Source organism: Pelophylax lessonae (assembly GCF_965119305.1).
Source record: "Pelophylax lessonae genome assembly, chromosome: 8".
Classification (NCBI taxonomy): domain Eukaryota; kingdom Metazoa; phylum Chordata; class Amphibia; order Anura; family Ranidae; genus Pelophylax; species Pelophylax lessonae.
In genome coordinates, this window is record NC_138775.1 from 129,336,166 (window position 1) to 129,350,142 (window position 13,977).

The 13,977-nt window shown below is 37.7% G+C and overlaps 1 protein-coding gene across 1 annotated transcript in view; it reads left to right on the top strand.

Moving 5' to 3' along the window:
• Positions 1 to 13,977, top strand: part of GRIN2B (glutamate ionotropic receptor NMDA type subunit 2B) — a 1,006,559-nt gene that overhangs the window by 230,050 nt on the left and 762,532 nt on the right. The window contains exon 3 of the mRNA XM_082265422.1: positions 2,607 to 3,020. Coding sequence (XP_082121548.1) covers positions 2,625 to 3,020 — 396 coding nt within the window. The 5' untranslated portion in view covers positions 2,607 to 2,624. The remainder of the gene's footprint in view (positions 1 to 2,606; positions 3,021 to 13,977) is intronic.

A 13,977-nucleotide genomic window follows, 5' to 3' on the forward strand; every position in this document is an offset into this window, starting at 1 on the left:
TTTAATCTCTTTCAAGCCCTTGAAAATCACAAAAGGGAGTACTTCATTGACAGATTTTTTTTTTAGGATTTCTTCCTTTCAGCTCTACAGACAATTTATCGAATATGAATCTTCTTCATGTATAAATCTGGTATCCTCACTTTGAGTTGACAATGTATAGGCAATGGATTGGATCAATGTGGTTGAGCTAGATTTATTGATTTCTGTGTTTAGTCTCCTGAGGTTGCAATTGTTTTAGCAGGACCACCACTCCTCCAGTGTTAATTTAGAAATGGTTCACAATGCCAGAGGACATCTGAGGATGCCACTAATTTCATTCACAAGGACATCCATCCACTGATCCTTCCTGCAGCTTCTCCCCCAATACCATTCAAATAAGGGGGCATTGAGTACCTCATATATAAGAGACAGTTAAGTTAACTAGATTCATTCACCCTTAAGTGCTTATTAGGAGGGGGGATATGATCACCTTGTACAGTATTTCTTGTATCCTCTTAGTCCATATGCACTCAGTGGGCAAATGTTCACTTTAAGGCTGCTGTTCAAGACATTAAAGAAGTTCTTTTATGGAAATGCTGTAAAATGTGAAACAGTATTTTAAAGAAACTGGCTTAAACAAACTCCATCCTCATCATGGAATATTGATCAAGGGAGCTATCCATTTACATTTGTGGGTGAAGAAGACATTTTTCTTTTCTGTTTAAACAAAGTTTTTTTTTTTGTACATTTCTCTGGATTTACTGCAGGTTTGGGATTTTTCGAGTTTAGGATTTGTGTAGTTTTACTTACTATGTGGCTCATTTGATTAGGGGTCCTATGCTTTTATTTTCCTAGAGTGCCTTGGGCTGGGAGGCACCACTCTTAAAATACTGTACAGCCAAAGGCTCCTATGACAGTCCTAAAAAGTCAAAATCCAGCTACTATGAGATACATGAGTCTCATAGAACAAAAAAAAAAAAACCTTCCTTTACCTTCTCTGACTGAGCCAAATCCTCCTTCATTTGCAGTCGGAAAATCTGCCTTTCAGACGCATCTCAAATGGGGAGGATTTCAGCAACAGCAGCAGTGTTGTCAATCCAGAAAGCAGTGGGCAGGACCAGGTGTGATAAAAAGTGCAGATTAAAAAGCTACAAGCTTATGAATCATAAGTGACAATGCAGATAGCCATATGCCATGCACCATTATTTCTTCCCAATGTAGTGCAAGTACAGCATACATGAGAGTGGCAACGCTAATTAAAAAAAAAAAATGAAAAACAGTGCTGCATCCTTGTCAAAACATCAAAGTGATGGAATGGCTTCTTTATGTAAGTCACTAGGTTACAAAGTAGTACATTTAGATACGTAGGTGGAGTAATGTCAGATGTGGTATACATGGGGTTGACTATAAAGCTAGTGGGGCACAAGATCAAGAATTAGTGAACGCTGGTGAGGTCTGATGCGGGCAGTCAAACAGCTATTGTCTGAGGTGTCCTTGTGGCATTGAGAAAGAGCATATTCCAAATCTGGTATTCTTTGGGCCAGAACTGTGTCAGTAGACCTTAAACAAAAGGACATTTTATAGCGCAGCATCCACTGCCTGACCACCTTTGTTAGGTCACTGAAATGCGTAAAACATTACCCAATGTATTCTGTTGTATGAATAGCCAGGCCTTTACATTAGAGGCTGTGATGGCAATATGAAACAGAGAAGTAAGCTCCTTCTATGTTCCCTAAGGATAATAAAATTTGACAGCTAAGGGAAGAGAGGCATGTCTGAAAGGAAAAGGCATACTGACACTGTCAAGCAGCTGTCCTATCAGATTACTATGGGAATCTGGATTTACCCCATGTTGATTGTCTTCTCAGCCAGGTCATTTGTACTGCTTAGTACACACCCTTCAGTGATATGGCACCCCAAAGTTTCAGAAACCTTGCACTAGATTGTAATGAAGGTCTCGTAAACTGTAAAGATTGATAGCTTTAAGGTTTGTTAGCAACTAATGAAAATAGTTCAGCGTTTAATATAGAGGTTCCAAACATTTGTAAAGTTAAAGCAGAATCCAACAACCTCCCCCCCCAAAAAAAAAAAAAGAAAAAAAAGAAACTGATGTTATAACTGCTGCTGTTAAATGTAATATAATTCAACCCACTTCCTCTGGGCCCAGGTCATCTTGTGCCTGCCCGGCCTTTTACTGGACAGCGAAATGTGAAGCAGCACATTGATTAGCTTATCTCTCTGCCACTCTGCTTCCTCTCCCTGGCACCATACTTCTTGTCAGTGCATGAACTGATTGGTTCCTTGTACTGCTTCTTCCCCTCACACTCCAGATTTGCTATACAGGAACTGCAAGTGGCTGATACTAGGTCAGATTTAGGTATTTACTATATTTGCATTTAAAAATTTATTTATTATATATGAATGGTTACAGAGCTGCATTTATTTGTGTCTTTTATATCTGATTAGAGTTCAGCCTAAAATATTGTAATGGAATTGTTTAAATTATGTCTTTGTTTAGCTTTTTTTGGTGCTATATATACATGTATCTATCAGTCCTTCTCTTGTTTTATCAGTCCCATATGAAAAATATGTTGCTTATTTAACATAATGTTGTTTTTTTTTTTCAGGGAGAATAAGAGTTGAAGATGAGGCCTACAGAAGCCTGCTACGTCTTAAAAATCAGCCTCTTGATTATTTTCTACATGGGGTCCTATGCCCAGAAACATCCCAGTATGGACATTGCGGTTATTCTGGTAGGCACCTCAGACGAGGTAGCCATCAAAGATGTCCACGAAAAAGATGACTTCCACAATCTGTCAGTGACACCAAGAGTGGCTTTGGTTACCATGAATGAGTCTGATCCGAAGAGTATAATCACACGAATTTGTGACCTCATGTCTGACAAAAAAGTGCAAGGGGTTGTGTTTGGTGACGACACTGACCAGGAGGCTATTGCTCAAATTTTGGACTTCATATCTGCCCAGACACTCACCCCTATTTTAGGAATTCATGGTGGATCATCAATGATTATGGCTGATAAGGTAGGCAAAACTGTTTTTTAAACAAAAAATACTAGAGTCCAATGAGTCTATAAGAGCACAGTAAAACCCCAACAAAATTAGTTGATCTTAAATGATCAAAAGTGTGCTTAACCAAGTCTTAAAACATTTACCAAGGAAGGGGTTAACTTGGTGTGGTGTATGATGTGCTGTGCTGCTCTGTCCACCAGCGGGATAACTGATAACTGCAAAAACATAAATAGAAAAGACAGAGCACACCAGCTCTTAGTGCAACACCGTTTATTGTTTAGAATGAAAAGATAACAAAGTAACATTAAACACTCACATTGTGTTCAGAGAACAAGCGCATCTATGTGAAACTATAGGGGCTGTCCCATGTGTAGGGCTCCAGGCTGGATCCAGGTTAAGCTGACAGCCAAAGTTCTCAGTAGGGTACACAACGAGGATCCTCTAATCACCGGGAGACTTGATCCAGATACACATCCAAGTGATCCTCGAGCAGTGCCAGCTGGTATCTGATGCTAAGGTTGCTATGACAATGCGTTTCAAAGGGAGTAAAAAAAGAAGGTTATAACCGCGCTAAAGGCAACAAATAGTGAGCTGCGACTTCAAGTGTGACCACACCCTTAAAAATTATATATTGTATAAGTCGCGCTAAATTGAAAATAAACAAATAAATGTCCAACTGTTTACAGTCCCAAATAACATAAAGTGACTGGTGATGTATGAAATCTTGTGCTGCTTCCAAAAGATCCCGTAGGAATTGTGCTTACCAGAACGGCAATTTTAAATTGCAGAATTCATGTGATGTGATGAGTTCACGAGCCCAGGTGATCCAATGGAATTCTAGCGCAAGGAACTCCCAATATTGTGGTCGTGTATCATGTGAAGGAAAAATAATAATCCATAGCGTGATACCGTAAAAAATTGTCAATAATATAACTGTGTAGGACTACAAATACTGTGAATCCTTCACCAATTGTGCAGCCGCTTACCAAATGACTAGTGAAAAGGCATGTAATCAAAACAAAAGAAAAAGACCGCCACCAAACGTAGAGCCTCTTACCAGATAGATCTTTATAGATGTGTTCTATCCAAGCATAGAAAAGGTGAACCACCACCAGACATAAGGCCTCTTACCAGATGGAAATGAAAAGCCAGCAGAACATTGAATCCACATGCACCAATATCAACAAGCCACCCAAGAGCGCATAAAGCCTCTTACCAGACCACAAGAAAAATGCTCGATAACACTTGGTATATTTTCCCAATGGAGAGGTAACTTCAAGGTCCCAATGACAATCCGGGCAAATCACTGATAAGTACCACGATGTACCGCTTAATGTGCCTAAGTGGCCTCTCAGACCCCCTATGCCACAAGCTGAGCCACTGTGTTTCTCAGGGTTGCAACGCCAGACCAGCCGATAAAGGAAAGAGAAGGCGCCAATAGTGTAAAAAACTTCCAACAGATTTTATTTACATAGGTAGTGTACTTACAAACATAGAAGAAAATTAGCGAAGGATGTAGAGCCGCCGGCCGGACGGCAAGGCGCATCCGTTCCCTCGATAAGCTTCCGGAGATGGCGTCAGCACGCCGTGACCTCAGGTGCTGACGCCATCTCCGGAAGCTTATCGAGGGAACGGATGCGCCTTGCCGTCCGGCCGGCGGCTCTACATCCTTCGCTAATTTTCTTCTATGTTTGTAAGTACACTACCTATGTAAATAAAATCTGTTGGAAGTTTTTTACACTATTGGCGCCTTCTCTTTCCTTTATCGGCTGGTCTGGCGTTGCAACCCTGAGAAACACAGTGGCTCAGCTTGTGGCATAGGGGGTCTGAGAGGCCACTTAGGCACATTAAGCGGTACATCGTGGTACTTATCAGTGATTTGCCCGGATTGTCATTGGGACCTTGAAGTTACCTCTCCATTGGGAAAATATACCAAGTGTTATCGAGCATTTTTCTTGTGGTCTGGTAAGAGGCTTTATGCGCTCTTGGGTGGCTTGTTGATATTGGTGCATGTGGATTCAATGTTCTGCTGGCTTTTCATTTCCATCTGGTAAGAGGCCTTATGTCTGGTGGTGGTTCACCTTTTCTATGCTTGGATAGAACACATCTATAAAGATCTATCTGGTAAGAGGCTCTACGTTTGGTGGCGGTCTTTTTCTTTTGTTTTGATTACATGCCTTTTCACTAGTCATTTGGTAAGCGGCTGCACAATTGGTGAAGGATTCACAGTATTTGTAGTCCTACACAGTTATATTATTGACAATTTTTTACGGTATCACGCTATGGATTATTATTTTTCCTTCACATGATACACGACCACAATATTGGGAGTTCCTTGCGCTAGAATTCCATTGGATCACCTGGGCTCGTGAACTCATCACATCACATGAATTCTGCAATTTAAAATTGCCGTTCTGGTAAGCACAATTCCTACGGGATCTTTTGGAAGCAGCACAAGATTTCATACATCACCAGTCACTTTATGTTATTTGGGACTGTAAACAGTTGGACATTTATTTGTTTCAAAGGGAGTGGCGTCCTTCTTCGGGTCTGTCCAATGTTCTCAAGGGGGCCCTTAAGTAATGTAATTCATATGGCTAACCCATTCCATGTCAGATGATAGCCTTCTCCAAGAAACATTTGGCTACTAATTAATTAGCAAGGCAACTCAGTGTGCAATTGTGGCATGCGTTCAAGTATCATTAACATTATCCCCTTCTATGATATGTGCTACAAACAGTTACCTTGCTATCAAACTTATAATTTAAACTGACTGTATTGTAATAGAACATACATTTAAAACATTTAAATAAAAAAAAATCACTTTTTACAAGCATCTATTTAGAAGCTTCTAATAAATAGGGAGGTGCATATAATGTATGAAGAAAAACAAAAGCTTATAACTTTCCAACAGCATACTTCTTTCATAAAAAAAAAAAAATATACAATAATATAATGGATATATGAAAATTCATTAATATAATTCCTATGTTGTGGTGAAAAACACATAAAAGCGTCTGAACTCAAAGTAGGATCGCAGTAGACAGGAAGTCTACTGACCCAATGTGTTTACCTATATGACACTGAGTTGGGTCATTACAACCACTACAGTATCATTGAATAAAAATATGTTATATGTTATCATTACAATATGAGTAAATCTTATATGATTTCTATAGTTTCTGATACACCCTGCAGACATCTAGCTCATATGGTATACTACCCAACTTAAAGCACGTGTATGTGCATATGCATTGGAAATAGTTCAATATAGTTACACAATATATGTCGATAAGCATGGGGACAATGGATGGCAACATGTGCACGTGTTAGAGGTGCACAAGAGCACACATAAGGAGACGCAGCCTCCCAAAGCTTGGGCCCCCCCACCGCACAAGCACACATGCACCTGCAACCCCCACAGTGAAATTTCCCACTATAGTATAGTGTGCCAAATGTCACCCTACCAAAAAGAAAAAAGATAAAGAAAGAAAAGGAAAACAAGGAAACTGGTACACAAAGAAATGTAAATGACGGTGCTAATTTCTAAGTCTTCATTGAGCCCCCCAGGGTTTATGGAATTGAGAGTAAAGATCCAGAAAGATTTTCTGTGACATAACCTAGAGTATCTTTCACCCTCTGGCAACTGCATAGAGATAGCTTAAATTCCATGCAATTCTAAGCCACTAGAGCTTTCTTTATTATACTCACTGAAGTGGCGCGGTACACTATGTTTCGAACTGCCTGCCTCTGTGAGCCTCCTAGGTTCATTGAGCCTCTTACGCGTAGTACGGATGGTGCGACCCACATAATAAAGACCAAATGGATCCCTCAATCTGTAGACAACATATTGGGTGCCACATGTGATAAACTGTGTAATTTTGTGGATTTTCCCATTTTTATCCTTAAACTCTTTTTGAGCATGTTTTATAAAAGCACAAGCTTTACAATTGGACTTTTTGCAATTATATGGGCCCAGAAAATTAAACATAGAAGAAATACCACCAAGTTTGGGCTGTTTATCTTTAATATTACTTGGTGCTATACATCTTTTGATGTTTCTGGCCCTCCTAAAGACAGTGTTGGGCCTTGATGGTAAGATGTTATGGAGAGCTGTATCTTGTAATAAAATGGGCCAGTGTTTTTTGAAGATGTTCTTAATTTGCCAATGTTGGTCATTATAGTTCGTAATTAATTTTGTAGAAAGATCCCTCAGGCTCTGTTTAGATTTTTGGGGGATCATACCACCATTGTACTTATCAAGGTATTTATTTGAGGCGTCTTGGATAAGTTCTTCCTTATATACCTTCTCCATAAATTTTTTGTGTAAAACTGTGCATTGCTTTTTATAATCTGAAACATTAGTACAGTTCCTACTCAGTCAATAGATGGCAGCTCCTATAATGTAAATAGGAGTTTCCAGCAGTCTCCTTAAAGTGAGTTTTGGAAATGATGCCCTCATTTTCCCAGGTTAACAGTAAATCCAAGAATACTAAATTATTGGGATCTGCTACAAATGTGAACCAAACATTGTATGGGTTGTGGTTGCAAAAGTCTACAAACTCAGAGATCACATCTGCAGGACCATTCCAGATGATAATAATATCATCAATGAATCTCCCGTAATATACCAGATGTTTGCTGAAGGGATTGTTCCTGTAGATGTGTTTCTCCTCCCAAAAACCGATAAACAAATTTGCATAAAAAAGTGCAAACTGAGCTCCCACCACTGTACCATTTTTTTTGTAAAAAATTAGCTCTTTGGAATTGAAAATAATTATGTGTCAATGCAAACTCTGTGCAATTACTAATAAACTGGGCTGGAAGAGGGTTTAAATAATCAGCATTCAAAATAAAATAGTTCAATGCTTAAATACCTGCTGTATTGGGGATTGATGTATATATAGGACACTCATCCAAAGACATCCACATGTACTTAGAACAGTTTTTTTAGGAGTAGAATTTTAATTGTATTCTATAATATGTACTGCATGTACAGTGAAATACAAGCTTGATTTGTGATTGTAAACTAACTTGCTTGACATAAAGTATCATACTGCATTGGCTCTTGGCAGTTAGTGTAGACTTTAATTTGATATAACGTTTCCAACATTTAGGATGTATACTGAAATTTTACACATTTTATTTCATAAGGAATGTAAATGAGAGATTTGTCTCATGCCAAAGATTGGGATAAAAAAATATGGAAATATCCCTGCTTTTAATGCGTAATATACACTTGCAAGTTGTTTCAGTTTACTGGAGTCAGTCACACTGTTTACTGACTTGTTTGCCATCACTGACGATTGTGATTGCATAATTATACACAAACAGTTGTCAGAGTATCACAAGTCAACCAAAAAAAGCAACCTACCCCTGACCATGTCAGATTTTAATAGGACTTTCATTATCCTATGGTCAGCGGTTTCAAAGACTGAGGACACAACAAGAAGAATGAGAATATAGTTGTGGCCTTTAGACTTTGCAGTTAGAATGTCATTTGTCGACTTTGTTAATGTCAATGCCAATGTCAAAGTAACTCTGTCAATCACATAAAAAAAATAAAAAGTGGGTACCCAAATAAAAAAGAGTTATACCTACCTATCCATCAGAATGTGTCTCTTACCTTCCCCTCCTTTCCATTATGTCAGCCTCCATCAGTATATTCGACAAGCATTACTTCTGGCAGTGTTGAAAGCCTGTCCCCCCCACCATATGCGGTTTTTACTGCCTACGGGACATAGAAGGGATATAGGAGTTGGAAGATGGAACCATTGCACGCAAAAGGAGACATAGGCTCCAAACACACATAGAAGGGTTAAATGCTTAAGAGACTGGCAGAGACTGCAGTACTAGATCAGAGGGATGTAGGAGACCCAGGCTTTGGGTGAGGTAAGTATGAGAGGTTTTTTATTTCATGGAACCTGTATTTTGATTTTTTATGCTATTGGCAGGGTTGCTTTAACAAAGTTATAGATTGATGTTACAGCAAAAATGAAGAATGAGGATTAGGAAAATAAAATTAAAATGATTAAGATGAAAAGGGAAGGAATAGTGATAAAAAGAACAGATAATAAGATATGATTTAAAAATTAATGGAGAAAGCTTTTGTTCAGTCTAGGGAAGAAAGCTTGTTAGAAAGGATGCTAAAGAAAGTTATAGTTGTAGTGGCACACTGAATTGTTTTATGACAGTTTTCTGTATGTAGTCAATTTATTCAGTGGCCTTCAGACAGTGGATAGGAAGTAAGAGAAGACTCAGGACAAAGAAGGAAATTTAAAGAATTGAAAAACTTGTCTGGGTTGTGGGATTGTGTTGTGGGATTGTGTGGTTATGAAAAAGTGAGACGTATAAGGACAACACCCTTGAATTTCAGGTTTATCACCCTAAAATGCTAGCACTGTAAGATCATTATCACCTTTCAATCCAAATACATGTTTTTTTTTTATGTGTATCTAAAGCCAAAAAGTGAAGTTTTTCTATGTAGGGAACATTGGGATGTTATAATCGCGCATAGGCAGTACCCAACAATTTCTGTCTGTGGCTTTATAGCTGAACACCAATAAAACAGTTGACATACATATTTTTAGCTGTTTGTTTGGCTATTTAGCTGAACCTGTGCTTTAAATTTTGAAGAGATTTAAAAACAGAGAAGTTCTCTCAGCTCCACTGCCAAAAAACACCCACAATAAACAATACTTAAAGCGGTTGTAAACCCAAAAATTGAAAAGACAAAGGCATAATGAGCTAGTATGCATCGCATACTAGCTCATTATGTATTACTTACCTTAGAACGAAGCCCCGACACGGACCCCCAGACATCGCTGCGGGTGCTGCCATGATCCCTCGTCATCTCTTCCGGGTTCGGCGGCTCCGGCGCTGTGATTGGCCGGAGCCGCGCCGACGTCACTCCCTCGCATGCGCGCGGGAGTGATTTTCCGGCAAGCTCCCAGCAAGTAAAACTGAAGGTCCCCCCGGACCTTCAGAGCGCATGCGCCGCTCGCGTGAGCGGCTGCATGCACTGCAAATATCTCCTAAACCGTGCCGGTTTAGGAGATATTAATTGTACCTACAGGTAAGCCTTATTATAGGCTTACCTGTAGGTAAAAGTGTCAAAAAGCGGGATACTACCGCTTTAAGCTGGATACACGCTATACAATTTTCTTTAGAATTTTTCCTTTAGACTTACCAAAACCATATAATATGAGGTAAAACCTAAACACTTTCAATTTGTTTGCAATCAGGCCCTTGCACAACATAGTTCAAGGTAAATGTAAGGGAAATCTACCAAAAAAAAGTTGTATAGTGTGTATCCAGCTTTATTCTCATGTATGATGCGTCTGTCTTTCCAAACTAGCCACCAGTCAGTGTAAACACTAACAATAAACTTCTTTCCTTTTTGTCTGTTAAACACACAATTGAAAGGTTTATGTTATCCATGTTTATTAAATACAGAAAAAATACCTATTGATCATGTCAGAAATTCAGGATCATCCTGTGCATACTTCCTATAATAAGTCTAAACCCTAACAGGGCAGGGCTAACACCACTCAGTCCCCAAAAATACTGTCAGTCCACAACAGAAATTAGAAGCCGATGCATTTCTGGCAAATCAATCTATTTTCAGTACTTGTAGAACCATGTTTGTTTGTTTTTTCGCCTTGACTTACACTTCAACAGATGGACAGTACTGTAAAGATCCCATCCACAACTAGTTGTAAAAAAAATTACTCTGCTTACAAAAGTCATCAATTCTATTGAAGCTTCTGCATATGCAAATATTATTTATCGTCCTAGTTCCAGCCATGTCAATGTCTAGGAGGTCATAGCTGGGAATGATTGACCTGTCCATTTTTGCTCTAATTGACACACTGCTAAATATGCCACAAGACTTCTACCCAACTTAAGCCACCTGTTTATAAATGCCCTTTCACATTTACACATATTCATTTTTACATCCATCACAGCATGTATGAATGTGCGTTTTTTTATTTTGTTTTTCTTTTTAAATTTTCATGTATTATGCAATGTGTGGGAGAAATATGGGGAATAGAGATTTTTCTATTATGTAGATGCACTAGAAATGCAGGAAAAACACATTATCTATGCAGGTTTGTGCAATTAGTGTTAATTTACTGGGCTTTCTAAAAACATTTAGATGTAAAGAAAGTGATTTTTTTTTTTTTTTTAAAGCCATGTTGCATAAATGCAAATAGTCACGAATATGATTTCTACTTGAAATATATTTTCATGCAGTAAAATGGACAAGCATGAACAGGCTTAATGATCCACTTATTTTTCTATGCGGAAAAGAAAAAGATTGCTCATAAGTCAAATAGGTTTTCAAACATGTTTAAAAAATACAACAATCAATAGCAAGGACCTCTATCTTTGCAGATTATTGAAACCATTCAATGCCTTGCAAAAAGCAGGGCTTATTTTAACAGTCAATTTTGTACACATTTGATCAAGTTCCATTTATTATTTCCATTCAGAAAATGTTTACATTTAAAAAGTAAAAAATAAAAAAATATGTAAATGTATATATTCTAAAATCAACATCTTATAAATAAAAGTGCCTCAATACGTAAAAGAATGCACTTCCATTATTTTAACTATGTGCAAGATATTCACAACTGTGTATTATGGTGCACTATAACGCAAGTGCATTTTTTTTTTCACTGTATTAGTACACTACAGTGCCGTTTAAATCAAATGACAATGTACTGTGTCTCATCTATACTGATGATGAAACTTGGACACAGTGGGGTTGATATACTAAATTGGAGAGTGTAAAATCTGGCTCAGTTCTGCAGAGAAATCAGCCTCCAGGGTTTTTAGTCAAAGCTTAAAGGGTAACTCCACTTTCGTGGCGAAAAAAGCGAATACAGAAAAAATAATATAGCGTATACAATTGCAACACAAGTCATATTGTAATTGAATGTTATTAAAAATTACCTTTACATTGTTTGGAAAAATAAAATAAAAACTACCTTTCCTTTCAATCTCCAGCCGCTGTAATTTTCTAAAAATGCAACGCAATATGGCTACCTGGAGTTGTTCTGTACACAGAATGTGTACCGAACATGCCCCAGAAACATCATTTACTGCTTGTGTAATTGGCTTACCAATTTTCCCAGCAGTCTACCTGAGATACAGATCAGATTTCAGGCATCTCCTGCCACAATAATGTCATTTTTGGTAAGATACTCCCAATAGGAACACGTTTAAAGGGATGCAGGCCCAGCAGATTTCCTCATTAGTGCTCTGCAGCTGCCACAGCTGATTGATAATTATGAAACCACTCCCATTAGACCCACTCAGCACAGAGAAACTAACAGGGATTTCTTCAAAATAAAAGGTTGTTGGAAACCTTGCAATGGACATAGATCATCCAGAGGGGAATGTTTTTTTCTCAACAAAAGTGGAGTCACACTTTATTTGAACAAGCTGTCGTTAGAAGCTGATTGGCTACTATGCACGGCGGCACCATACTTTGCACACTCCAGTTTTAGTAAATCAACCCCCCTATTACGCAATTATTTTCTCTGCAAAACTGTCCAAATGTCTTACATCAATGACACATCATGCAGTGAAATCCAGTTTTTAAGTTTTACCTGCAAATGTGCTTTGTATGACTATTTTGTTATGGGACCATACATGTTGTGACAAGGACAAATATACTGTAATTTTAAATCATTTTTTAGACGAACACTTTAATTAATAACAACTTTTCCATTTTCTCCTAAAATAAAGCTCATTGGAGCATCACTTATGTTCTGGATCTAAATAAGTCATGAGATAAGACAGCATCAAGGCTGCTTTTAATTCATGTGCCACATTTTTAAAATATAATGTTTTAAATATATTGGATTATGTGCAAATAATATATGATTTTAACCCATAAAGTAACTATGTAAGTACTTACTTACTGAACATAACGGGCAGGACCCAGTTAATGGCACATCAGAGGATGTATAAACATCACTTAATTTTGTAGAGACAGCTTGTGATGGTTTTTTGGGAATACTTTGAATTTAGAATATTTCATCCAGATATATAGAGTTTTTCATGATCAAAATTAAGTATACCATTTTAACTTCAATGGCATATCTAAAAATTAACATAACTGAACAATCTGAAAATGTAAATCTGATGTGTTATCTAGTTTATACATTATTTTAGGTATGGATATGAAAATAAGGGGCATGGTAAGATATATTTAGTGATCCCTGGAATAAGAGATTATTAGGTGCTTTTCAAGTTCCCAGACTATACCACCACTATATTTGTTAGGAACCAAATAGACTTTAAACATAAGAACATACCGGTGTTCCATGTTTAACTAGCCATAACAGTTATGCTAAAATATGAAAATGACTACTATTGTTCCTTAGTAACCACCATGTGTAGCTTTATGCACATAATAATCGCACCACACACCATGAGTCAACAATAGTCTTCATTACAGGACATAAATTAGGAGAATGCAGTACATTACAATAATGCAATACATGAAAATAAGACATACCAGTTATCCTGTATCCAGTGATACTTTAGCAACTTGATGTAGCAATAAAATGTCTAACAGTATGTTATCAGCATATATGTTACCTTAGCTAAAGACTGAAACTCCAAGCAATTTTTAATTTCCAATAAATTTTATTAGAAAATCAAAACTGAACATAACTTAAAAACAGGCACAATAGTTAGGTACAAATTACATGGGTTCAGAGTCGTACAAGACTGCAATTACACATTTAGGTAAAACAACATATAAATAGTGTCAGTAATAGATATTTATACAATATAGGCTCTGAGGAAGAGGGCAGGTCCCTCAAAACCTGTTAGCTTGTCGGACCTTAATTGTTCCTTTGTGTGATGGGACGTACCAAGAGTGTGAGCTGCACTTATTCTGACAAGCTTTCAGTTATGTTGGTTTGTTAGTATATCACCTATTATTGGATTT